Source organism: Diabrotica virgifera, chromosome 5 (genome assembly GCF_917563875.1).
Source record: "Diabrotica virgifera virgifera chromosome 5, PGI_DIABVI_V3a".
In the NCBI taxonomy this organism is placed as follows: domain Eukaryota; kingdom Metazoa; phylum Arthropoda; class Insecta; order Coleoptera; family Chrysomelidae; genus Diabrotica; species Diabrotica virgifera.
The window spans coordinates 217530454-217557333 of NC_065447.1; the positions used below are offsets into that span (position 1 = coordinate 217530454).

At 32.5% G+C, this 26880-nt stretch overlaps 4 protein-coding genes and 1 long non-coding RNA gene across 5 annotated transcripts in view; 3 read left to right on the forward strand and 2 right to left on the reverse strand.

Moving 5' to 3' along the window:
* LOC126884651 (uncharacterized HIT-like protein Synpcc7942_1390) lies at positions 1 to 7056 on the forward strand. The gene is made up of 3 exons (XM_050650718.1): positions 1 to 169; positions 231 to 452; positions 6835 to 7056. The coding sequence occupies exons 1-3, from the start codon at positions 77 to 79 to the stop codon at positions 6994 to 6996; spliced, it is 477 nt and encodes a 158-aa protein (XP_050506675.1). The 5' UTR covers positions 1 to 76; the 3' UTR covers positions 6997 to 7056.
* A 5586-nt stretch (positions 7057 to 12642) lies between these two features.
* On the reverse strand, positions 12643 to 13204 carry LOC126884652 (huntingtin-interacting protein K). The gene has a single exon (XM_050650719.1). The coding sequence runs from the start codon at positions 13078 to 13080 to the stop codon at positions 12721 to 12723; it is 360 nt and encodes a 119-aa protein (XP_050506676.1). The 5' UTR covers positions 13081 to 13204; the 3' UTR covers positions 12643 to 12720.
* Positions 13205 to 13673: 469 nt separating this feature from the next.
* Positions 13674 to 26880, forward strand: part of LOC126884654 (cytochrome c oxidase subunit 6B1) — a 51706-nt gene continuing 38499 nt past the window's right edge. The window contains exon 1 of the mRNA XM_050650721.1: positions 13674 to 13749. The gene's annotated coding sequence lies outside the window, so the exon portion shown is untranslated. The remainder of the gene's footprint in view (positions 13750 to 26880) is intronic.
* LOC126884655 (arginine/serine-rich coiled-coil protein 2) lies at positions 13966 to 15129 on the forward strand. Its single transcript, XM_050650723.1, is given in 2 exon segments — positions 13966 to 14031; positions 14033 to 15129. Coding segments are annotated over 2 exon segments (978 nt in total). The 5' UTR covers positions 13966 to 13980; the 3' UTR covers positions 14960 to 15129.
* Positions 22311 to 25008, reverse strand: LOC126884656 (uncharacterized). The gene is made up of 3 exons (XR_007698118.1): positions 24485 to 25008; positions 24224 to 24426; positions 22311 to 22442 (listed from the first exon to the last, which is right to left on the reverse strand). It is a non-coding gene; the product is annotated as an uncharacterized LOC126884656 (long non-coding RNA).

Sequence of the window (26880 nt, forward strand, 5' to 3'; positions counted from 1 at the left end):
TAACATGTCAATGTCACGTCACAGTTTTTGATTTTATTTGAAGATTTGAACTTTGAATATTTTTGTTGTTAAAAGAATGGCTTTTTTGGTGAAGAATTCCATAAAAAACGTGAAATGGAAACAATTATTTGACATTTCAAGCTGTCAACAAATTTTAAGAACTAGAGAAGTAAACATTTAGATTTTTGTTTTTAATTTGATGTTTACATTTACATCATTAATTTTTGTAGATGAGCTCGGAGGTTAAAAAATCTCAAAGTGCAAGTTACGATGCTAAAAAAGGCACAATATTTGATAAAATTATATCAAAAGAAATACCAGCGGATATAATTTTCGAGGATGATAAATGTTTGGCTTTTAATGATGTCAATCCTCAAGCTCCAGTACATTTTTTAGTAATACCTAAAAAGCAAATCCCAAGGCTCGATGATGCTAAAGCAACTGATAAAGAAGCAAGTGAATTTATAAATTATTACTAAGTATAAGAACATTTAGGGTCAGTACTTTCTGTCCCAATTAAACCCGGTTAGAGGAGTTTTGTCATGTTGTTTAATCAGGACAGAAAGTACAGACCCTTAATTTTAAAAAGCAGTTATATCCTCTCTAGTGAATAACAATTTGTTTCACTTTGCTACTTCTCAATTTTTTGTTTTGTTGGTTCAGGGACTTGGTGCCCTGTACTTATATATTATTTACTCTCTGTAGTCCTGACTTCTCGACCCCCTGGAGGGAGAGTAGTGGTCATCTGATGTAGTGTATTGTCCATCTCCAAAGCTCTCATTTCTTTCAACTCATGAATACAACATAGATGCCCCTGTAATTTGTTCGATCCATCTTGTTGGGATCTTCCTTATCATCTTCGACCTTTCCTTGAATAATAAGTGTTTCTGTGTCTGTTCTCATAGCATGTTCTTTTTTTCTTTTTCCCCTTCCTTTTGCCCTACCAGGGTGTCGAATTTGGGCTCCCTATTTTAATTTCCATAATGGAAGAGATCCATAATGGATCTCTTCCATTCTTTTCTATTTGCTGCCATTATTTTCGATTCATCAAGTGATTTTTCTTTAACTTGATACCCCTAATTTCTTCGATCCATCTTGTTGGGACCTTCCTTATCATCTTGAGTGATATCAAATACTGAGCAGTGAGTCTCACCTTCAAATTGAGGATCTTCTGAGTATTTCTTCAGATCACTTAAAAACAGCTCAGAATTGGTTCTTAAAAAATAAATTGGTTTTAAATACTGAGAAGACTAACTGTGTTTGTTTTCACACAAAGCAAAATAATGAGATAATTCCAGAGGAGATTGAGTTGGATGATCAAACTGTTGTATTATCAACAAATACAAAATTCTTGGGTATTTACATAGATCAACATCTGAATTGGTCAGAGCACCTGTGTGTTGTTCGCAAAAGAATCAACACGGCATGTTATTCATTACGAGTAATGTCTAAGTATTTGAATTTACAACACCTTAAGACAGTTTATTTTGCAAACATCTACTCAGTGCTCAGATATGGTATTATTTTATGGGAGGGAGGAACTGATGTTGATAGAGTATTCATTGCTCAGAAGAGAGCAATAAGAACAATGCTCAAGATAAAAGCTCGAAGAACCTGTAGGGGAAAATTTAAGGAGTTAGGATTATTAACGGTGGCAGGGCTTTATATATATGAGTGTTTACTGTTCCTGTTCAAGAATAGGGATAGGTTTACACATTCTGAGCCAAAACACAGCATACCCACTAGGTATGTAGGGCTCAATTTTCCTATACATAGGCTAGTCGCAACAGAGAGAGGACCTACATATTCGTGTATAAATTTTTTTAACAAATTACCTGTTAGAATTAAATTGCAACAGAATTTTAATATATTTAGAACTGAAATAAAAAGCATTTTATTGGATTTAGAACCATATTCCGTGTATGAGATTTAGAACCGTGTATGAGTTTTTAAATCGCACATTTTAACTTTTAACTCATAGTAGTTGTAATTGTAATTTTGTATGTATATTAGACACTTATTATTCAATTGTGACAATTTGCTATAAGTGTGTTGTTTACAATTTTTTTAATAAAAGATATTTTGAATTTGAATCTTCAGCCTTCTACATTTCCTTGAATAAGTCTTTCTATGCTGTCTCCACTTCCTTTTACCCTATGAGGGTGTAGAATTTGGCCTCGCTATTTTAATTTCCATTCACCCATCTCTTTCATTCTTTTCTATAGGGCTTTTCATTCACAGTCATTTGTTTCAAGCTTCTGTCACATGTCGTATAATCCGTGTATATTAATATTATACACAGATTATACAACATATGACAGAAGCTCGAAACAAATGACAATCGATGAAAAGCCCTATTTGCTGCCATTATTTTCAATTCATCAAGTGATTTTTCTTTAACTTTTCCTGCCTCTACTACTTGCTGTATTCATTTTTTTCTTTATCTGCCTCTTTTTCTTTTCTTTATGTTCCTTGCTTCGTGGACTTTTTTTGTAATTCTGTTGGGTTGCATCCTCATCAAATGCCCATACCAGTTCATTTGTCTCTTTGCTGGTTTATTCATTATTGGTTTTTGGTTGGCCATTCTCCTAATAGTCTCATTGCTTAACCTATCTAATTTTAACTTTCCATCTATCCTTCTTAAATGTCTCATCTTCATTGCATTTATCCTGCTCTTATGTTTTTCCAGAATTGTCCAGTTTTTATTTGCGTAGAGCACAGTTTTTATCACTATTGTGTTATTATATTTTTATTTTTGTCTCTCTTGTAAGTTCTCTTTTTCCCAGTATTGGGGATAACACATAGTATAACTTGTTTGATTTCTGTGCTCTACTTGTTATTTCCCAGTCTATTTTTCCATTGTTAGTGATGATACTTCCCAGGTATTCATAAGTTGTAGTTTCCTTCTATTTCATCTAACAGCTTCTTTGCAGTTGATTATCATTATCCTACTTTTTCCTCATTTATTTCCATTTTTAGTTCTTCTATTTGCTCAACCCATAAATCCATTAGTTTCTGCATTTTGTTCTTGAAATTTGCTATTAGTACTATGTTGTATGCATACATTAAGGACTCTATTGTTACCAGTTATAATCTATGGTCCTGTTATTGTCTGTAGTTGGTTGGTTCATAGCAAGTTGATGGTTCATGCATTTTAATTGTTGGACTTTGCTTGAGAGTCATTTGCTGACTTTAGCTCATTTAAAATTGAATTATTTGTCCTGTGGTCAGTCCACGGAATTCGTAACATTCTTCTCCAACAGAACATTTCAGTGGCATTATATTGTTCTTTCCACTCTTAGAATTTCAGCTTCACATCTTTATATCAGTATTGGTAATTTATTAAGTAGTAGGTAATCAATCTCATTTGTAGAGTTCATGAAATTTGAGAGTCCTTCCATATTTTGGCCATCTTTCCTGTAGCAACTTTTGCTAGATCAGATCTATGTTTTATGTCTTCCTGTAGTGACCCTGTGCAAGGGCGGATTCAGGACCGATTTTCGGGAGGGGCCATGAACTTTTTTTTCGAGAGGCGTACCATAGGGTCTGGGGATAATTTTTAAAAATTTGGGTTACAATGGTAAGTTTTAAGGCACTTTTCACACACTTTTTAATGCCAAAAACACATTCAAAACTTATCGTTATTAAAGCATTATTAAAGTCAGTAAAGATTCCTACACATTTCTTTGGATCCAAGTGCAGTTCTTTCAAAAAGTTTAATACTATTTTTCCCAATGCTTCTCCTGTCAGACCTTGTTCTTCACCTCTTTCTGATTTTCACTAATAATTATTTTTATGCTCTCATAAGCTTCAATGAACTTGACGAAGTCTTCACGAATGTTGTTATTGTGTATATGTATCTCAAATTTAGAGAAAGCTGTTCCACGTGGGGTACGTCAGTCATTTCGTCAAATATGACAGAGTATAAATTTGCACTTTGAACCTGTTTCATTATTTGTTCAATTATTTCTTCATCACACCATGTGAATTGATTTTGACTGGTGCTACTAATGTATGTTGCTCGAGAAGGTGCTGTGGATATGTGTTGTTTATCTCCTGATGCGATTTTAAACCTTAACAATTCCCCTCATTATTAGGTCCAGCAGCTTAGTCCAGAAGCAGAAGATCACGATGGCCTCTTGAAGGGCAATTTTTTGTCGACTTAAGAACACTATATAGACTCTACTATTAGTCGTAGTCTTTCTCTATTTTCTTATACCTATTTAGACCTCTGAGAGTCTATCTGGTTAATGATTGACTTTTGCGGGTTGCGATAACTTTGTAGAAAATCCAGCCCAACCTGAACGCACTCCTTGTGGTATGATGTTTTTTCATGGGTTTGTATGACTTTGAAAGATGTTAAAGGTTTCATGACAAGACTTTGGGCTATCATCCCTTTATTGTGACCATATTTTTCGTTAGAAAAATAAAACGCAATACTTGATAAACAATCCCTTTTGACTGTGCGAAAGTACCAACCAACTCCTTTGTTCTAAGTGCTAGTGACCCAAGTAATGCTTTATTTCTTTTCTATTCTTTGTGTGTACAGAATATGGAAATTGATACGATTTTGATGGCTGCTAAGGTAGTTCTAAAAATTGGCACTTTGTAAAATTATCAACATTTTAATTTGCAAAATATCCTATGTCATTCTTGATGCTTCTGTTACTACTTTTGTTCAATTCTAGTCCAGACAATAGTATATTTATCTCCTGTTTTGTACATATAGGTACATGTGTTTGAAACTAAAAACATTTGAACTGCAAATATTAAAATTTATATATTTTTAAATTCTCGGCCCTTGACCCTGTGTTTGTGATCTATGGTCCTAATGAGCTCACAACCTCAAACCAGGATTAGAGACCGACCAAATGTGATTTTTTTGGCTGAAGCCGATGCCGAAGTTCGGCCTGTAGGATACCTTCGGCCGAAGCTGAAGGTCACTAAAAATATATTATAAGTCGATGGTCAATGTTTTGCCATTAATATTTAGGTAGTCAAAACACCAGTAATCTTGAGTTTTAGTAACAAATACAATAAAATTATTATATAGTTTCTCAGAATTTTACTACGTGAGAAATGTTTAAATAAAGATCTTTGAGACATCTTGGCCTATTGTTAAAATTTATATCCTACCTACTACCTGAAAGTTTGTAAAACGTTTTAGTTTAGGGTATAAAATAGGGTGTAAATATTATTCAAATTATCAAAGACTCGCCGAAGCATATTGTTTAGAGATTATTTATATAGTATAGTATACTGACTTTTTATTATTATTCCACCTTCGGCGAAACCTTCAGCTTCGGTTTGGCCGAAGGTTTAAATATTGGCCGAAGCCGATTTAATCGGTCGGTCTCTAAATCAGGATTAGGTGTGGATGATTGTTATGTAGTGTATCTACCATCATGATCTTTGTCTTTGATATGTTTAACTGCAGACATAATATTTGACCTTTATTTTCAACCAGTTGTATGAGATCGATTAACTCTTCTTGACTATTTACAAGAAGGGCTGTGTCATCTGCAAAACGTATATTGTTTATTTTTCGGCCACTTATTAAGATGCTCTTCTCTCGTCCTTCAATAGCTCTTCTCATAATATGCTCCTATTGTCTGACACTTTGTTTTGGTATTATTCTGATTACATCATCATCAGTGGCGTTACAGCTCTTTATGAGCCAAAGCCTTCTTCAGAACAATCCTCCATTCGCTCCTGCCGCTGGCAACTCTTCTCCATGCATTACAATCTAGTGGAATAAAAGAAATTATTTACAGTCCAGTTTAATATAGTTTTGGCTTTATGTGTAGTGATAAGTAAAAAGGTCTAAAATCAAAAATATTGGTTTTGACTAAGTTTTTTAGTACTTATGTCAAAAAAATTGATAAAAAGCGATTGAATTTCAACGCTTAGTTGCATTTAATAGTTAGTTTCAAAATAAAGATGAAAATCAGTTGATGTCTTTTACTATTTATAGATTTTTTTAATATACAGTAGACTCGTGATTATCCGAGGTAATTGAGACCTTGACATGACTACCTCGTATACAGAAAAACTCAGTTAAACATCTAGACTGGTTATACTGATAGAAAAACACGTAAACAACCATAACTGTGGATATTTTAATGACAAAACTAATACAGTACTGTCTATAAAAGAAAAAATCATTTATCTTATCAATATTACTGTTTTAAAAAGTCTTTGATCGATTTTTGCATAAGCTTCATTCAGTGGTGTCATGGCAAAATTAGCAGTGCCGGAACGCAGTGCCGGAACGCACTGCTAATTTTTGTTTACAAAACCTAAATTCTCTATTATTTTTTTTTCTTTTCTTAACCAGTGCGGGAACGGCGTTCCCACGCGTTCCCACACCATGACACCACTGGCTTCATTCCTCTTTTTGAGGGGGCGATGTTGCGCCAAGGTTGAAAGTTGTAACTCACCAGTTATGACTTTTGCCTTGGATAATCGCGAGTCTACTGTACTAAAAAACTTAGTCAATTAATATTTTTGCCTTAAGACCTTTTTACTTATCAGTACAGGTATTTCATTTATACTGAATTGAGGTTCAGTAAATTTTCAAGTGTAGTTCATATGCTCATAATTACCACAGAGAAAACATTTTATGCTTTTTTAAATTTGGTTGGAAATAAAACTATTTTTTTTATTGACGTTGCCAATAAAAAAATTTCATTCAATTTCACTGTAAATGTTATTTATTGTATCTAACAATTACTAAGAATGATGTTGATAAGAATTAAGTATGATTATTTAATAATTTAGTTAGGTACTTATGATTATTTTTCTTTGACAAATATAATTATTATCTAATTTTAGCTACTTGGGCATCTCATATACACAGCTAAAACTCTTGCACAGAAGAAAGTACCAAATGGCTATAGACTCGTTATAAATAATGGAAAGGATGGTTGTCAATCAGTGTATCACTTGCACATTCATATTTTAGGAGGGAGACAAATGGACTGGCCGCCAGGATAAATAGAAACTATTTATTTAGTTATATTTGTTTATTTAAATATTAAATATTTTACCCAGAAATCGTTTTCTTTGGCTCTAGTCATCCTATATATTTTTTTAATACCTGGTAATAGAAATTGACTTATTCTTGTTCAATCATAATATCTTCAATTATACTTACAATATAAGTTTTTGATTTATTTACAAAATTGAAGAAAACATTTTTGTAGTAGATGATCATTGGGTCAAAATTACATTTGTTTTGTAAATTAAACAGTGTAAATAAAAACATTGCTTGTTCCAAAATTTTCACAAAGTTAATTATGAAGGATGGATATTTCTGTAACAATGATTACTTCTCAATAAACGATTGAGACATACATGAGCCCCTTCCCATCTTAAGTCAACCCAACTGTTAAAATTACATTTTTTTGATCACTATATGCTTTATGTGTGCTACATGCTTTTGCTGGTACTTAATTAATATGTTGCATATTTTTTAACAATATTCAAGAGAAAAAAAAAATGGATGTGGCACTCCGGAAACAGAGGAGAGGAAGCATAGCTTTCTGATCATCTAAGCACAGAGCGATAGTGTTTAATATATTTTACTTTATTCAGGAACATACATTTGTCTGTGTTAACTACTCCACATGTTGCAACAAAAGAAAAATAGTGAAAAGTGAACTAACATAAGAGCTAGACTTTGAAGGGCATACATTGGAGGGGTGAGTGTAGATTGTAAGTGGGTTTAGTCAGTGGCGGCTCGTATAACTTTAGGAAGGTAGTGCCAGAATCCGGGCAGCTGCCTAAATTTTTTGTGGCGGTTTTACGATATGGTCAAAAAGGATATAAAATATAAATAGAGTATCACGATAAGCTGAATTTAATTGGGTTTTTATATTTAACTTACCAAGCATTGAAAAGCTAAAAACGTTATTCATGTGCACTTTAGATTTTTCATGGGATTTCAATTTCTCCCATATATGTACAAGATCATCGGTGCCTTTGTTTGACCAAGTCTCGTCACCTCCAAACAAAACGCATACAAAACAGAAGAGTTTATTAGTTTGTTCGCAACCACACAACCAGCTATTTTTATCATAAATAATTTTATTAAACTTACGACAGCGAAGTTTTTGTCCATTTCCACTTTGTTTTTCAATTTTTAAATCGGGTAAAGGCCGACCGAGTTCTTTAATTTGTAGTTTTTTTTTCTAACGAAAAACCACCAAAAGAGTTTTTTAATATACTAATTTGATTCGTTGTCAATAAATAAATTAAACGTAGAAAATAATTAAAATATTATTTTTATACCTACGACACCCACGATCACAACGCACTAACTAATAATTACAAATTAAAAAATATAGTAGAGTATAAACACAAATATACAATACAGTAGTAGACAATAAACACAATAGCGTCAAGCGAACGCGTAAAGAAACTAGAAATATGTAGATCTAAAACATTGTATCTTAAGATCCACTAACTTCCTTTTCGAGATTTCGAGCCTGGCACGGAGACTCCAATTTAAACATATGTTAAAAGTGCAATACCGCTCTCTCTCTGTCACTTACACAGGATGCTCATACAATCTTTCTCTTTTCTCACGAGCCACTATGCCGTTCGGCACTGGGATTTTTATGATTTTCATCCTTTATCCGGTCAGCTGTGGGTGGCCAGAGTCGGTAGATTTGCATTGCGTTACACAGTTGCCAGATTTGATATAATTTATAAAAATAAAGAGAAATATTCACAAAAAAAATAAACAGGCATTAAAATGTTTTTAAGATAAAAAATATGTTTCTGCATAGTTAGCAAGGTAGTGCCATGGCTCTACCTCACGGGCCGCCACTGGGTTTAGTCAAGTTGTATTCTACCGTTTTGACCTATGGAATGGAAACCATGACACTTACAGAGTTGATCAGCCAATTAAAGTAAAAAACCATGACACAGAGTTATCAGCCAATTAAAGTAATTGGAAGAATTGCTCAAATGAAATGGAACTGGGTAGGACACGTGGCTTGCCAAAATAACGAAAGATGGATGAAAAACATTATATTATGTTGGAGACCACTCACAGTCGTAGTAGAGGAAGTCCACAAAAACGATGGCTAGACGGCATCAAATCAAAAATGGGGAGAAACTGGCACCAAATAGCACAAAACAGAGAAGAATGGAGAACTCATGGGGAGGCCTTTGTCCAGGAGTGGATGCAAACTCGCTGAAGAAGAAGACTCTCAGTTAGGTTACTCGCAGAACATTCAATAAACATGAGTTTTCTGAAAGAAAAGTGAAATTTCCTGAATCAGTTATGACTTGGGATAAAATGTCTCTATATGCACAATAAGGGAAAAAGAAAACTTAAACAATTAAATATTTGGACACTTTAGAACAATTGCTTTAGTCTATTGGGAATATTTGATAATGCAATATATTTTGTCTTTCAACAAGTTCACAACGGAGGCCATATGTCAAGAGTTTGAAATTGATGAAAAATTACAGTACAGTGCTTTTGAAATGGGGTTTTAATATAGCTATCAGTCTCCCTTAAACAACTTTCAGCAAGAGATGAGAAAAGTGCTCCAGTAACCTCCAACTAGGACAATGCATGATTTCAAGAAAATTATCAGTTATCACTTTTACTACATAAATAAGAATAAATGAGGTTCACATAGTAGGTACTATATTAGTAATTATTTTACAAGCATAGGTGCAAAATTTCAGGCCAATGCTTTTAAATGCATTCATTTTTTAATCCTGAGAAAACTGATTAATGTTTTTGAAAATTTTAAATGCAGAATGAAAGATTAAATTATTGCAGAGGGTCAAAAGTCCCTTAGAATAAACAAAAAGTTTCTTTTGAATGTGGTATTTGAAATTAAAATCGCATTCAATTTTCTCTTTTTTTTTACCCCTGTAACTTATTAAAATAAACATAGAAGTTTTTAGGGACTTTTGGCACTTGGTAATAATGTAATCTTTCATTCTGCGTTTAAATTTTTCAAAAATACTTTTAGTTTTCTCATGATTCTAAAAAAATGAATGCATTTAAAAGGCATTGGCACAAAATTTGCGTCTACGCTCCTAAAAGCAAATTTTTAAAAAATGATCACAAGCATAAGTAATTGGGAAGGGCCTTGCATATTGGTATTAAGATTACAGGTGTACAAACAAGTTTGTCATAAAGAATTGTAGCCCAATAAATGACCGTTTTGGAGTGTAATTTCCAGGGGCAACTCCGAATTGCATGAAAATTTGGATTTAGGTTCTACTTACCCTCCAATTCAAAGTTGAATTTGTGCCGTTGGTTGCTTTTACTTGGGGGGTGAAATTTACCCCTTCTCGGGGGGTGAAAAACGAGTGTTTAAAATAAGGCCAGAAATGGATAAATTGACTTATTTTAAGCACCTTTTGTTCTATAAAATTTTTACGTAAGTCAATACTTTTCGAGTTATTCGCGATTTAAAATGTTGATTTTTCGATAAAAAAAACTACGTTTTCAAAATGTTTTTCCCAAATAACTGAAAAAGTAAATACTTTATCGAAAAAAATATATTTAGCAAAAGTGTAGCCTATAAAAAAACGAAAAAAATGGTGTACCAGTAAAGTCTACAAAGTGAGTAGAAGCAAAGTTGTAGCTCATGAAAATACGTTCTTATTCGTCTAATTCCAAATCAAATAATTAAACACGAAATTGCCGAAGAAAGAAGCGTTTTTCGGGAACACCTTATTAATATTTTTAAAGTATCGGAAAAAATTTTATTATTTGTTTTTTACAAAAGTTTACAGCATCAAAAATAAACGAGTTACACTGAAAAAAAAGTTGGCCCCTTTTTTTTTGGTAAAAAAAATCGTGAGAACCTCCCTCTATTTAGCACCCTAAATGAAATTAATCGTTTGGCTTTACCATCTATTTTAACTGTATGTATATTGTTTATATGATCTGTAAGTTTGATTGGTTTGAAGTGCTTATTTTAGAAAACATTTGGTTTTATAGTAAAAAAAATTTTTGAAAAATTTAATTTTTTCAAAATAACTTAAAAAGTATTAGTGATAAGAAAAATCTTAAAGAGTAAATAAATGTAGGTTTTGCTATTATAAATGTGCTAGTTTCATTTTGTTTCTCCGTAAGACAAAAATTGGTTAAGATATGGCTGTTCAAAATTTGCATACACTCGTGATTAGTGACCCATTCAAGCTTTCTCAATTATAACTCTTTCAAAAATAAACACTTTAAACCGGTGAGACTGACAGATCATTTAAAAAATAGATAGGTAAGTAAATTGTTTGTAAAGCGGTAGCGATTAATTTCATTTGGGGAGCTAAACACGGTGAGATTTTCATGATTTTTTACAAAAAAAAGAGGGGCAACTTTATTTTGAGCGTAACTCGCTTATTTTTAATGCTAAAGCTTTTGTTAACAATTAAAACAAAGTTTTTTATAAAGGCTTTAAAAAAGTTTAAATGGGGTTTTTCCCGAAAAGTGCTTAATTTTTCGGTGATTTCACCTTGAAATATTCAATTTGGAATTAGACGAATAAGAACATATTTTTCATGAGCTACAACTTTGTTTTCATTTGATACATAGACTTTACTGATACACCATTTTTTTGAGTTTTTTATAAGCTACAATTTTGCTAAGAATATTTTTTTTGATAAAATATTTACTTTTTGAGTTATTTGCGAAAAACCGTCTGAAAACGTAGTTTTTTTGTCGAAAAATCAACATTTTCAATGGCAAATATCTCGAAAATTATTGACTTAACTAAAAAACTCTATAGAACAAAAGTTGCTTAAAATCGGTCAATTTATCCAGTTCTGGTCTTATCTTGAACATATGTTTTTTCACCCCCAAGAAGGGGTGGCTGTCACCCCCCAAGTAAAAGCAACCAACGGCACAATGTCAACTTTGAAGTGGAGGGTAAGTAGAACCTAAATCCAAATTTTCACGCAATTCGGAGTTGCCCCTGAAAATTACACGGTATCGCCGAATTTCCCGTTCATTTACTGGGCTATTGTTTTAAAATGATTAATCAAAAGACTTTCTCAACGCAACCCTTTCAGAATAACCAAACATCATTGGAAAAAGAAAGCAAAGAGATTTATGGATTATTTGTTCACAAGTGACAGACTTATCCATCTGTAGAATATACAAAAACTTCTCTAGATCTAATTTCTTATTTACATTTTAGTTTAGTTGACAAAGTACATAGTTTAACTCTTTTCGGCACACCAAATTGAAATATGAACCACCAAATTTTTGCTACATGATACACAGTGGTCCACAAAATGAACCTCTTACTAATATATTTTTATCAAGTTACACCTACGCAAGAGGTTTTTATTACTTATTCCCTTTGTCCCTATTAAGTATAATCATTAATTGGTAAAATTCCCACAGTTTAGTTATCACTCAAATGCAAATGGATATCAGTTATTTCTTGAAAAGTGAGGTCATTTTACATGTGCAATTGAATGTTTCTGTGCTGCAAGGGTCTAGAAAATCTATAAAATCTTGTGCCGCAAAGAGTTAAGACATTTGTTATATAGAACATCCATAAAGACAATTCTTAATTACCAATGCCATTCCTTATTAACCAAAGGTTTCACATGGTGAAATACTACACTTGCCAGTGCCAATTTTTTAAAAACAAAAAGTAATAGTGTTCACTGTTTTATTTAGAAAATATTCTTACTGTAATGACTAAAATTGTTCTTGTTAATATAATAAAATAAAGTTCAATTGGTCAATGATACCAAAGCATTCACAACATTCCCATTATATTCCCTAAGAGTCCTTTCTGCCAAAGTTCTAGATATTTCCATTTCCCGAACAATCAAATCCACATCTTCCTTTTTAATTGATACTTTCAATAGTTCTTTTTCTCTAGCTTGTTTTTCTAGAGCATCTTTATTTCTTCTATCACCTATAGCTGATATTGCATTTGCTACATCTTGGGTAGAAATTTCTTTTTCTTCTGCATAGTCTGTAACTTTTTCTAGATCGGCTGCTCCACTATCGTATTTGGCAACCTTTTTTTGATTCTTTTCTGCTGGTAAGTCTTCGGCACTTCCATTAATTGCTTGATCATCTGCCATGGTTCTAAATTTTTAAGTTTCTAATTTAATAAATAGTTATTTTCTATTTCAAAAATACAATTTCTATAATTCAATTTTTACATGCGCGTATTGACAATTGACGTGATTCGATTGTCATTTGACATTTGACTATACTTCTTCTTTCTTCACTAGTTTTTTTAGGGGTTAAAAGTAAAACCTGTTACAGACGGGGCCATAATAAATATCTCATATCGCCCATTGACAGAGTTTCACTCACTACAGAGCGATATGAGATGTAATGTAATAATGTAATGATAGTATAGCTTCCCGTCACTGACAAGCTGAATTCTGAATTTTGTTTTGAATATTCTACTAAATAAATGTACACAACCGTATTTTAAAAATTGAGAGAATTCTCTATTGTACAATTCGGTACATTTTGACCATTTAAATCGATACCACAGCATTTAAACTAGACGTTTTGTGTCGATACTTTCATGCTGAATTCGGTCCTGATATGACCATGACGTGATGCTCACCTGCATTTCGATTGATATTCTGAACATACTCTACCATAAAAGTAAATCGTAAAAAATCGGTTTATATCGCCAACTGTCGTTTTAGTTCGTACATACTTTTGTTCAGATAAAGTGGCAGACATATTTTGGAAAGAATTTTGAGGAAAATATAATCCAGCATTTAAATCAGGTACTGCTATTTGTAGGGTAAAATTATTGCGAGTTTTTACTTTTAATTTAGGGTGTAAATTTGTTCGTTTGCACACTTAGATGTTTTAATAATGATCTATTTTATTTCGGCATGTCAACAAGGAGTTAGTTCATTGATTATCTAACATCTCTCTGCAAAGTTAATTTTAAGCCTATTGAATTTATTGCATTATTTTAAAACAATAGCACTTTACAAACTTTTACCAGCAAGATGAACTATTTTTTACCTTTTGCATTTAATTATACCTGCAAGTTCTCTTGTAGGTCAATCATCATACTTCCCACAGATGAATCCTGCTCGTGTAGAATGGGATATACCCCCACCTCCTGGAACTGAAGATGATCTTCTACCAGAGCCAATTAATGATGATCCAGGCCACAGATCAGAGAAAGAAATGTCCATAGAAAAAGAAGATGAGACACAGGAAAACGAGCCCACAGGTAGACTCATAGATCTAGTCAATCCATATTTAAAAAATCCTGAGTATGTTGAGTATGAGAAACGGTGCTTAGATCGCAGATTTAGATCAAAGTCTAGAAGTCATTCTCGTGAGAGGTTTCGAAGAAGACATTCTAGGTCTAGATCCAGATCTAAGGGCCGATCTCGACGATCTAGGTCCCGCTCTCGCCGTAGAAGAAGAAGATACAGTTCTTCTAAAAGTCGATCTCGCTCACCAGCTTTTACACCAGGAGGTTACTATCAAAGGCATAGACACAAAAGAAGAAGATCTCCAAAACATTCCAGGTCTAAATCTAGATCAAAAAGTCATTCAAGATCGCATAAATCATCAAGTAAATTAAAGCACAGAAGATCTGTTCAAAGATCGTCTGAAGAAAGAGATACTGATATTCAAGGCATGAATTCTCAATTTAATCAATCAGTTGATGATAATACAAAAGATAATGTTTTCAAAAATGATGGTTCGTTTTTAGAAATGTTTAAAAAAATGCAAGAACAACAAAAGAAAGTTGAAGAGCCCCCACCAGTTGTAGCTCCAAAACCAATTCCAATTTTTGGTAAGCGAAGAGGCGGTAAAGTATTAAAAACTGGTATGGTGCAAAAGCCGAAGCCTCCAACTTCAGAGGAGAGCTCATCACGTGATGCTTGGTCTATGTATATGAGCGAGGTGAGAAAGTACAAAGCTGCATGCTGTGATGATGATTCCAAGTCTAGACCTCTTGTAAAATGAAAATATTATACTAATATGCTTTTGTTTTATTTATATACCTAGTTTTAATTTAAGTAGGTATTTGAGTTAATTTTCAAAAAGAACTGCTTTCATAATCTTTAGGGGTTTGTTTAACTGTAATTTTTGTATGTGTTTGTAAAGTGCTATAATTAAAAGTTACATTTATTAAAGATCTGTTGTTTATTCATATAGATTCCACCTATTTGTAATCAAAATTAAATGAATAGATGAAATGCAAAAAATTTATTTTCACAAAATTTTTAAGCTGTTTCTTTACACTACTTACTAGTTTATACTGACATATCATATTTTATGTACTGCTTATGTTTATATATAGAGGTTCAAAATTATGGAATAAATTCATTTTTTCGAGAATAGGCCACTTTGGAGAAAAATCCCTAGACAGGTTGATTTTTATTTTGAAATTACAATTTTTTGACTTATATGCCATAATAGTGACGTCTTCCATTTGGGCGTGATGACGTAGTAGATGATTTTTTTGAATTGGAATAGGGGTCATGTTGTAGCTCATTTGAAAGGGTATTCAATTCTCTATTCAGTAATATAAGGTCTGTTCCAACCAACAGTCAAACTAGTCAGAAATCGTCAGCAAACAGTTGGCCAGTGCGAGAACATAATACAGTCATCAATATTATCCCCTCTACTCGCGCTGGTCGACTATTCGCTGATGTTTTCTGACTGGTTTGACCTTTAGTTGGAACAAACCTATAAACATTAATACTATTTGTAGAGGGTGACCAAAAAATAATTTTTGAATTAAATTAATTGACACAAAAAGAAAAATTCATTTTATTATTTAAGTTAAAATACATTTTACTGTCGTCAGAAAATTAAAAAAAAATGTTTATTTAATAAATAAACATTGCTTTTCGCTTAAATTAAATGTCAAACAGCCACCCACCTACCTCTTGGCAGTTTGAACATTTAATTTAAGTGAAAAGCAATGTTTGTTTATGAAATAAACATTTTTTTTATATTTTCTGACAGCAGTAAAATGTATTTTGAGTTAAATAAATTACATACATTCTTCTTTTTGCATCAGTAGGGAACTTGTACATTTTTTTATTACATAATAATATTCAGATTTGTTTAAAAATAATTCCAAAATTTCACGCCTCAAAAACTCATAATAACTTAAAAGTACAAATTTAAAATCTTCTGTGTAGTTAAACCATTTCAAATGACCCAAAAAGCGTGCAAGCACTTGTGATGTAACATTATTATATTTTATAATGACATTTATCATATGTCATTGTAATAATATATACCAATTTATATAAAACACGCAAATGGATGCCTCAGAAGTCAAACAGTGTCAGTAAATTTTCCCTAAAAATGACTTATTGAAGTTTAACACCCATTATTATATATAATATTATTTCCTTGTTTGTATTTATGAATATGTTACCCATATAATAGGTTTGTTCATAGTACGATCCAATCGATCAGCAACCGTTGCCAACCATCAGACGCATGCGCAGTTAACAGTTAGCGCTGCGCAGTTAACAGTTCGAGTTCGTAGACTACGAACGCGCTTGCGTCTGACGGTTGGCAACGGTTGCTGATCGTTCTACGAACAAACCTAATGATAAATAAAGATGGTTTATTTGTTTTTAATAATTACTTATACAGGGTGGTTCATCTTATTCGCCTGTCTCTGTACGGAAAACCACTTGATATTTAAAAAAAATTCTTCACAGAAATATACAGGGCCTTTAATACTACAATCTAAAAATAATGTGAATTATACAGGGTGTTCCAAAAAAGTGGTATATCAAAGTTATATTTTTTTTATGGAATGCACTATATCTGATGACATTACTGAATTGACCTTAAAAAATAAGCTATACTTTCATAAGGGTTCCCTATACCTAAATACAGGGTGTTTTGATTTATTTCGATTTTTATGAAAATGTAAGGTTTTAGAAAAAAATAAATATCTACGAATCTAAGAATAAGTAACAAATTCTTTCTTGGATCTTAATAAAAAACTATTTAGCATACTTAAACAGATGCTTACTGCAACAAAATTTCTTACAGGGTGGTCAAAATATGAGATTGTTCTATTAACAAATTCAAGCTGTAATAACTTACTTATTTTAAATGGAACACCCTGTATCTTACTAGTCTATCGTGTAGAAAATTTACTTAGCTTTCAATTCTTATTAGGGTTTCCTATACCTATCTCCCTTCATTTTTCAAATATTTAAAGATTTCCTAATTTGTAAGCTTTAAAAATTAGAATTAAGTACCTATATCATGGTTATGTACAACACATCACCAACACCGGCAATATACTTAACTATCTTAGTCAAGATGCTTTCGTTAATAAAATTCACGTTTTTTCATTTAATCACACAGTGTTCTTATTTTAAATGACATACTCGATATTCTATTCTTTATAGTGAAAGATATTTAAAATGTCTTCAATTCCATGTAAACATTCTCAATACACATGTTATTCTGTAAATACCCATTTTTACATATTTTTGTACAATAGGCTTGTTTTCGTCATAGTAGCTATTGCATCTAATTGTTTGTAATTGCGATTCAAAGATTCAAACAAAAAGTGGTGTTCTTAAATTTACTTAATAACCGTCGGTTTAAGATATGGAAAATACGTATACGAAATGAAATATAATAATTTAAATATCTCCCAGAATACGGCATCTAATATAGGGTATGCAGTTTAATATAAATATAAACATATTATTCAATGTCACATGCAGGCCAAAATCAACTAAAATAATACAACACTCTGTGTGATTACATGATAACAATGAAAATTTTTTTAATGACAGTATATTCATCATCATCAATGGTGCTACAGCCCTATGAAAGAGCCTCGACCTTCCCAAGTCTATTACGCCAGTCAGTCCTATCCATTGCCAACCGTTGCCAGTTTGCTGCACCTATTTTTCTCCCATCCTCATCTACACCATCTTTCCATCTAAGTTTTGGCCTACCCCTATTTCTACTTCCCACAGGTTGTGACAAGGATTCTTCTAGGAGGGTTGTTATGCTGTGATCTTGCTAGATGTCCTGCATATCTTAGTCGTCCTATTCTTATAAGAGATACTACATCTTTTCCACCAAATATATGTTTATATCTGTGGTATACCTCGTAGTTGTACCTCCTCCTCCAAATACCATTTTCACAGATGCCACCGAATATGCCTCTCAGGATCCTTCGTTCAAATATAAGCAGAAGGTTTTCATCTGCCTTGGAGATGGTCCATGTCTCCGATCCATATGTCAACACTGGTTGTATAAGGGTTTTGTATATGGTTATTTTTGTTTTTTGGCTTAAGTTTCTGCTTCTCATATGTCTACTCAGTCCAAAATAGCATTTGTTCGCTAGGATTATCCTTCGCTTGATTTCTTCTGTCATGACGTTTTCCTTGGTGATCAGGGAGCCTAAGTATGTGAATTTGTCCACCACTTCAAAGGTAGAGTTATCAACAGAGAATTGGTGACCGATGTTTATGGCTCTATTGTTGGGTGTTGATGCCACCATCTTAGTTTTCTCCTCGTTTACTGTCAGGCCCATATTTTTTGAGGCATTTGAGAAGGTGGTATACATTTCTTCTAGATTGCGTGTTGTGCGGGCAACTAGGTCCACGTCATCGGCATATGCCAAAATTTGGGATGATTTATTAAAAATATTTCCTCTGTTGTCTATTCGGGCATCTCTGACCGCCTTTTCCAGAGCTATGTTGAAGAGGAGACACGCCAGCGCATCTCCCTGTCGCAGCCCAATATTCGTTTCAAACGCCTGTGATTGTTCGTTCTGTATTTCGACTTTGCAAACGACTTTACGCATTGTAGCCTTAACCAATCTTATCAGTTTGTCAGGGATGTGGAATTCATCCATGGCTTCATACAATTTATTTCTTAGGACACTATCATAGGCCGATTTAAAATCTACGAAAAGATGGTATGTGTCGATATTGAATTCATTGGTTTTTTCCAGTATTTGTCTTAGCACAAAGATCTGGTCTGTTGTTGATCGACCAGGCCTAAAACCACTTTGATATTCTCCAAGAAGCTCCTCTGAATATGCACTTAGGCGACCATATAAGATGCTCGAAAATATTTTGTAAGCTGTATTAAGGAGGGTTATTCCCCTATAGTTTCTACATTCCAATTGATCACCCTTTTTGTGTAGCGGGCAAACGATTCCAAGACACCACTCTTCCGGGATTTGTTCCTCATTCCAGGCTCTTAGTATTATTTTATATATTTGATTAGTCAGGGTAGCACCTCCATATTTAATAAGTTCCGCGGATATACCATCACTTCCTGGAGATTTATTATTTCTTAGGTGTTTTATTACATCCCGTACTTCTTGAATTGATGGAGGCTCTAATGGTGTATTGTTGGTTGCTCTTGGGTTCGGTTGATTTGGATCTTCTACTTCGATGGTAAGTAGTTCTTTATAGTGTTCCACCCACCTTTTCAATATTTCTTCTTTTGTATTGAGTATGTGCCCCTCCTTATCCTTACATAGTCTTAGCCTTGGTTTGAATTCCTTTCTTGCATTATTCAGAGTTTTATAGAATTTTCTTGTTTGATTTTCCTGTTTTAATGCCTCAAGTTCTTCTAGTATTCTATTTTCATAAGTTCTCTTTTTTCTTCTATGAATGCACTTCTCTTCTCTTCTAAGGTCTTTATATTTTTATTGTTTTTCTCGGGTTTTCCTGTGCTGCATCTGTTTATATGCATCGTTCTTTCTTCTTGTAATGTCCTCACACTCAGCATCGAACCAGTCATTGCGTGATGGTGGTTTCTCTGGCCCTAGAATATTATTTGCTACGTCTTTATATATTATATAATGACAGTATATTGTCTAAGTATATTGCCGGTGTTGGTGATGTGTTGTACATAACCACGACATAGGTACTTAATTCTAATTTTTAAAGCTTACAAATTAGGAAATCTTTAAATATTTAAAAAATGAAGGAAGATATGTATAGGAAACCCTAATAAGAATTGAAAGCTAAAAAAAATTTCTACGCAATAGACTAGTAAGATACAGGGTGTTCCATTTAAAATAAGTAAGTTATTACAGCTTGAATTTGTTAATAGAACAATCTCATATTTTGACCACCCTGTAAGAAACTTTGTTGCAATAATCATCTGTTTAAGTATGCTAAATAGTATTTTAAAAAGATCCAAGAAAGAATTTGTTACTGATTCTTAGACAAGAATCTACAGGTCGAGCAAGTCTCGTAAATTTCACGATTGCGAGCCACGTTTCACGCAACCGTGTTTGCGTACTTGTGTTTCGAGTTGCGTAGTCGTGCGGAGTTATATTTACCAATTCGCGCAATCGTACTTGAGACGCTGTGTCAGGTGAGGTGTTTGAAAATTTGTGTAACTTGATTCTGCGGTGTGAAGGTGGTTAAACTTTTGGTTTATTTTTTTTCGCAGAAAATTTTTAGATGAAGTAATTGTATGATGAAGATAACACAGAAAATACAAGAGGGCAGCATACTTTGCAAAACAACTGTTACAATTTGAAATCAACAAGTTGTTGTCTTGCAGGTAAAAAATGTGACTTTTTAAAAAAATTATATCTTGGAAACTAAAAATTATTTTTATTTATAATTGAAACATGTAAAAGTATAGTACTCTCAAAAAAATTTCAGCCAAAAATATTCATTTTTGTAGAGTTGACTGCAATTTTTCGACAACAGCCCTTTTTTGCGGTGAGCAGCATAACAAGTCCAGTCTCATCTGAAATCAAAGTTTCTTGTAGTTTATACCTCTGGCTAGTGAATGAACAAAGGATTTTTTATTAGTTGAGGTCATTTTTGTTTTATAAAAAAAAAACTACTTTAAAAATGAGAAAAATTGGGGTCAAAAATGTGTTTAAACTTATGTAAAATCTTCAAATTTCATTTTTTTAATTCCTTCGTTCATATTCTAGCCAGAGGTATAAACTACAAGAAACTTTTTGATTTCAGATGAGACTGGACTTAGTTATGCTGCCAACGCAAAAAAACTTAAACTCTACAAAAATGAATATTTTTGGCTGAAACTTTTTTTGAGACTACCTTAAGTACTATACTTTTACATGTTCCAATTATAAATAAAAATAAATTTTAGTTTTCGAGATATCGTTTTTTAAAAAGTCACTTTTTTACCCACAAGACCTATGTAACCCCTTAAAAAAATGTTTCGAAGAATATGTTTGATGGCCAAGATGCATACATATATTTAGAAGGAAAGTTCCTGATTTATGTAGTATAATACATAATACCAAAGAGGAAGTAGCCCTAAGCGCCGGACTCCACTTGCGATTTGTAGTTGTGAAGATTGAACACATTCTTTCAAATAGAAGTCAATCCATGATTATTTAGTCACAAATGGATTGACTTGTATTTGAAACAATGTGTTCAATCTTCCTGATTACAAATCGCAAGTGGAGTGCGGCGGTAATAACACCAAAATATTCCATATAGGTCCATAGAAGGTACACAGACATTGAAAAATTCCTGGAATATCCCCGAAAACATGTTCCCTGAACATCCCAGGAAAATCCTGTGTCAGCATTTTAAACATTACCTGAATGTCTTATTGGAACATTCCATGAATGTCCACGAATGTTCTCTGGACATTCAAAATATATTTTGTAGACATTCCCTGGATATACCAGAAATACAGTGATGAGCGCTCTAATAACCGGCAAAATAGCACAAAAGATGTATTAAGTAGTGAGATAAAAAGACATTGTATACATTTAGATTGTATTGATTGTGTACCACCTTCAGACGTATCAGACGAGTTTGGAAACTACCACTGTCACAGTGACAATTTTAGTTGACATACTCCTCCGATATGTGTAAAGGTGGGATCAATATAACGTAAATTTAAAGGTTAATTTCGCTAAATTTCCCAGCTCGACTAGTTTCATTTCTTTTTATCTCACAACTAAATATGTTGCCCATATTTTGCCGGTTATTAGGGCACTCATCACTGTACATCCTTGCTGATGTGACAATACCTCCTATCTGTTTTTTCATGAGTTTTGTATGAGAGATGGAAAAACATGTTTTAAGGTCACCTCCTGTGTTCATATGTAAGTTTTGACTTGTTTTGTAGTTCATAGATAGTTTAATTTACTACAAAACAAGTCAAAAAATATCATATGAAAACAGGAGGTGACCCTAAGACAAGTTTTTAGTTTCTCTTACAAAACTCATGAAAAAAAAAACAGATAGGATGTATTATTACATCACTGACGATATGTGGCCATACCAAATAATACATCCTTGATAAATATAAACATTTTTATTGAAAAAATCTTTTCATACATTTTTTTAATGCAATTTACTGATATTCCTAAATATTTCAAAAAAATGTGTCACATTTGCTTTGTAAACCTTTCTTTTGCCTTTCGTAGCCACATATTCCGTTTCCTTCCTGGTTTTTTGTAGACCACTTCTCTCAGCTGATTCTAAAAAAAAATAAAATAAATGGTAATTTTTCTATCCTTTACAATTAACAATCAGAAGAAATATTATTTACAGATAATGATATGCATAATAATAATAGGTTTGTTCTAGCATCAGTTTCAAACAGTTTGAAACCATCAGCGAATAGTGGACCAGCGCGAGTAGAGGGGATCGCACTGGTGACTGTATTATGTTCTTTTACTGACCAACTGTTTGCTGACGGTTTTTGACTAGTTTGACTGTTTGCTAGAATAAACCTAATAATAATGAATATTTTGTATTTTGACAATGACATCTGATGTGGAAGTCAAAACATTAATAAAATTATTTTTTCAAGTTAACTTTCACATGCGCGTCTTAAAATTGTACTTTTAATACTTATATCATAAATAACTATTAAAACTATCTTAAGAGGAAACAGTATCGATCAACAGGTAGCGAAAATGTGTTCCAAGATTGCGGCTGTAATTTTGAATATTTTTTCGAGATATTTGGCACACATATTCTTAATATAATAAAGAATGGCGGTACAGAGCCCAATTTGAAAAATATATTAATATGTGGAAATTACTCTGTAATTAAATACAATATAAAAAAACGAGCTTGTACCGCCATTAAGAAGAACAAAAAATACACTTTCTTCAAATACAACTTTTTTATCTGATTTTGTGTTATTTTGGAACTACTAAAATTTTTTATTTCATTAGTAGTTCCAAAATTACACAAAATCTAGGCATCGGATAAAAAAGTTTATTTGAAGAAAGTGTATTTTTTTGTTCTTCTTAATGGCGGTACAGGCTTGTTTTTTAAATATTGTATAATTACAGAGTAATTTCCACATATTAATATATTTTTCAAATTGGGCTCTGTACCGCCATTCTTTATTATTTTACGAATATGTGTGCCAAATACTTCGAAAAAATATTCAAAATTACAGGAACACGTTTTGGCTACCTGTTGATCGCTACTGTATTAACTTAAAACATTGTAATTTGCTAAACCAGTATATTTTACTCTACTACTACTCTACTAGCTACCTCATTTTCCACTGTTTCTAAAGACTTGTTTACATGGGTAGAGTTTTGAGGAGAGTAGAGGTAGTACTCTACCAAAAATGGCTTGATACCATTCACATGAGGAGAGTACAAGTATAGTACTGATGCTAGTATAGTGAAACCGATTTTTGTATTTTTAAACACTCTTGATTATAAGTGCACCTTAAATTCTTAATTTTTTTGCTTAAGCTCGTTTACTCCAAAGCCCCCTTTGCCATTCTTTCGACGATTTCATCCTGCGCAGCTTGCTGCAAACTTTTATTTCTGTAGTATACACTACCTAAATTCCATAAACACTGGTATTCGCCGTATTATAGCTCTACAAGTTTTAAAGTTTCATCTTCGGTGAACTTCATTTTCACTATTTACACAAAACACAATTCCAGCCAGAATGACAGCGCCCCCATGTACTCTCCTACCTACTCTATTCTGCCGTAATTGAGCGTGTTCCATGGGTAGAGTGTGCAGCTGAGTAGACATTTTGGCAGTAGTGGTGGTCATAGAGTAGTTACTTTGCCATAGGTTGCTAGTCACTCTACTTTAACTCCAACTATACACTCTACCAGCTATTCTACTGTGCTGAGCATTTTTACAGGTAGAGTTACTCTACTCTATCAAGTACTTGCATCATTACTCTACCCGTGTAAACAAGTCTTAAATCTACTGAATGAAAATCTACTTAATCTTAATCTACTCTTAATGAAAAATGTCTAAAATCATTTACCCACCTAGTATTATTGTAGAATTTAAGACAGTCCAGTGCCTTATAAATAATTTCAATATGAATATTTTTTCCTTTAATTCTCCTTTGATACCACTCCATTTTAGATTTTGGGGAACTTATTTCATTGTGTTTATAGCCCATATTTATTGAAGGAACCCAATCTGGAGATTGTTATTATCGATTAAGTCGGCTGGTTTTCCTATTTTCCTATAAGATTAAAATGTTAACATCTTCAAAAATCGTTACTGTTGTAATTGTAACTTACCAGATATAAAATGATTACAGCAGACAGGACAGGAAAATTTTCATTTCGCTAGTAAAACCTGTACATTGTATTGCATTTAACCATTGTTGTCTCTCAGATACCTTATTTAGTTCAGTTTAAAAGTGAACTTTATCTTGACTTTATCACAATTACTTTGCATTTCACACTTCAAAACACAACACCAATGAAGCATATTATCTTTCTAAATTAATACTTCCAGAGAAAATGTTAAATTAATCTTTGTACAACACAAAATTACAAAGAAATACAACTAAAATTATCTAAAACTCATGAAGAACAGATAGAATAAGATTTATCTTTTACACCCAGTAACCATATTGAGAATAGTATACCTACATATTATTATTATGAATCAGTAGAAACGATTATATTATTTAAATTTGGCCCCACCCACTCTTCTATGAAATTTGGTAAATATAACTCCGCACGACCACGCAACTCGAAACACAAGTACGCAAACACGGTTGCGTGAAGCGTGGCTCGCAATCGTGAAATTTACGAGACTTGCTCGACCTGTAGATTCTTGTGATTCTTAGATTCGTAGATATTTATTTTTTTCTAAAACCTTACATATTTATAAAAATCGGAATAAATCAAAACACCCTGTATTTAGGTATAGGGAACCCTTATGAAAGTATAGTTTATTTTTTAAGGTAAATTCAATAATGTCATCAGATATAGGGCATTCCATAAGAAAAAATATAACTTTGATATACCACTCTTTTTTTGGAGCACCCTGTATAATTCACATTATTTTTGGATTTTATTATTAATGGTCGTGTACATTTCTGTGAAGAATTTTTTTTTAAATATTAAGTGGTTTTCCGTACAGACACTGAGGCGAATAAGATGAACCACCCTGTATTTCTGCAACTGCATGCAGAAACATCTTAGTATCCCATTTTAAACACTTACTGACTTATACCGATTGGCTTCTGAAGCATTGAAATATTAGTCAGAAATAGCAACTATCACAATATTTACAAAACTGAGTGTCAAATGAATGCCAAACCTAATGAATTAATGGCGAGGACTTCAAATACTACAATGATATGCTGTCACGACCAATGAGGGCACGTTTTGGGCTGCCTGCTATAATTTTAATTTGCTCTCTATTTTAATCGTCTCTAGGGGCCAAACGAAAGACAAAAAAAAATTTTTTTTCCTTGATATATTATGTTTTAAATTATGTTCTGTTGTGATTTATAGCATTTTTTTCGAATTTAAAATTTTATGCAAATTCCCTATTAATTTGATTCAAAAATTATTGTAATTAACTATTCTAATCGAGAAATAAGCCACAATTTAACTTGAAAAAATAATTTTATTAACGTTTCAACTTCCACTTCGGACATCTTTGTCAAAATAAAAAATATTAATAATATAATCATTAATATTTTGTGTTTTGATAACGACGTCCGAAGTGGAAGTCGAAGCGTTAATAAAACTATTTTTTTAAGTTAAATTGTGGCTTATTTCCCAATTAGAATAGTTAATTACAAAAATGCCACAAAGAAATAGCATCAGAATAATATTAAAAATTATTTGTTTGGCCACCCTGTATAAATAATGATGTTATTGTTATATTACTGAATATAGAAATAAATAAACTTTCAATAAGCTACCACATGACCCCTATTCATATTCAAAAAAAATCATTGATTACGTCATCATGCCTAAATGGATGACGTCACTGGTATGGCATATATGTTAAAAAATCATAATTTAAAAATCGACCTGTCTCGGGATTTTCCTCTAAAGTGGCCTATTCTCAAAAAAATTAATTTATTCCATTATTTTGAACTCTGTATGTGTATATGTTTACCTAGAATTATTTATGGATAGGTGGTAAAAAATTTTAAATGAAAGAAAGGGATATTTGTAATTATTTAGGACCTTGATATTTAAGAATTTAATTATTAATGTTGATAAATAATTTTCATAATAAAATTGATTCTAATAAATTTGCTGAACTTTTCGTTTTAACCTTTGAACTGTTGTATGCAGTTTATTTACTAAGCTTTTAGTGAACACATTCAGATGCACTTTAAGTTTCTCTGTACCGTTGCCATCAAGTTATTGTAGAAAAAACTTTATCTTAATCCTATTACAAATTCATTTGTATTTGATTGGCGTCATTAAGTTTCAAGAGGTAAACATACTGAATAGCAGGTATAATAATTAAATGTACAATAGATTAACACTTACTACTTTTTACCTGTGCCGGAAGTTTAACCACACCACTCAAATACAAATGATTTTGTAAAAAGATACGGGTTTTGCTGCAATAACTTGATGTCAACTATACATGTTTTTTCGTGTACTTTTTGATATCATCTTTGTTGTATCCCAGTCTGAAATCTTGATGGATAACT

Bases quoted from the DNA above. Each gene is read 5' to 3' on its own strand.
- LOC126884652 (XM_050650719.1), bottom strand. From the start codon at position 13,080: ATGGCAGATGATCAAGCAATTAATGGAAGTGCCGAAGACTTACCAGCA.
- LOC126884651 (XM_050650718.1), top strand. From the start codon at position 77: ATGGCTTTTTTGGTGAAGAATTCCATAAAAAACGTGAAATGGAAACAA. The intron at 170-230 runs GTAAACATTTAG...TAATTTTTGTAG, and splicing joins AAATTTTAAGAACTAGAGAA to ATGAGCTCGGAGGTTAAAAA. The intron at 453-6,834 runs GCAAGTGAATTT...ATCTAATTTTAG, and splicing joins CTAAAGCAACTGATAAAGAA to CTACTTGGGCATCTCATATA.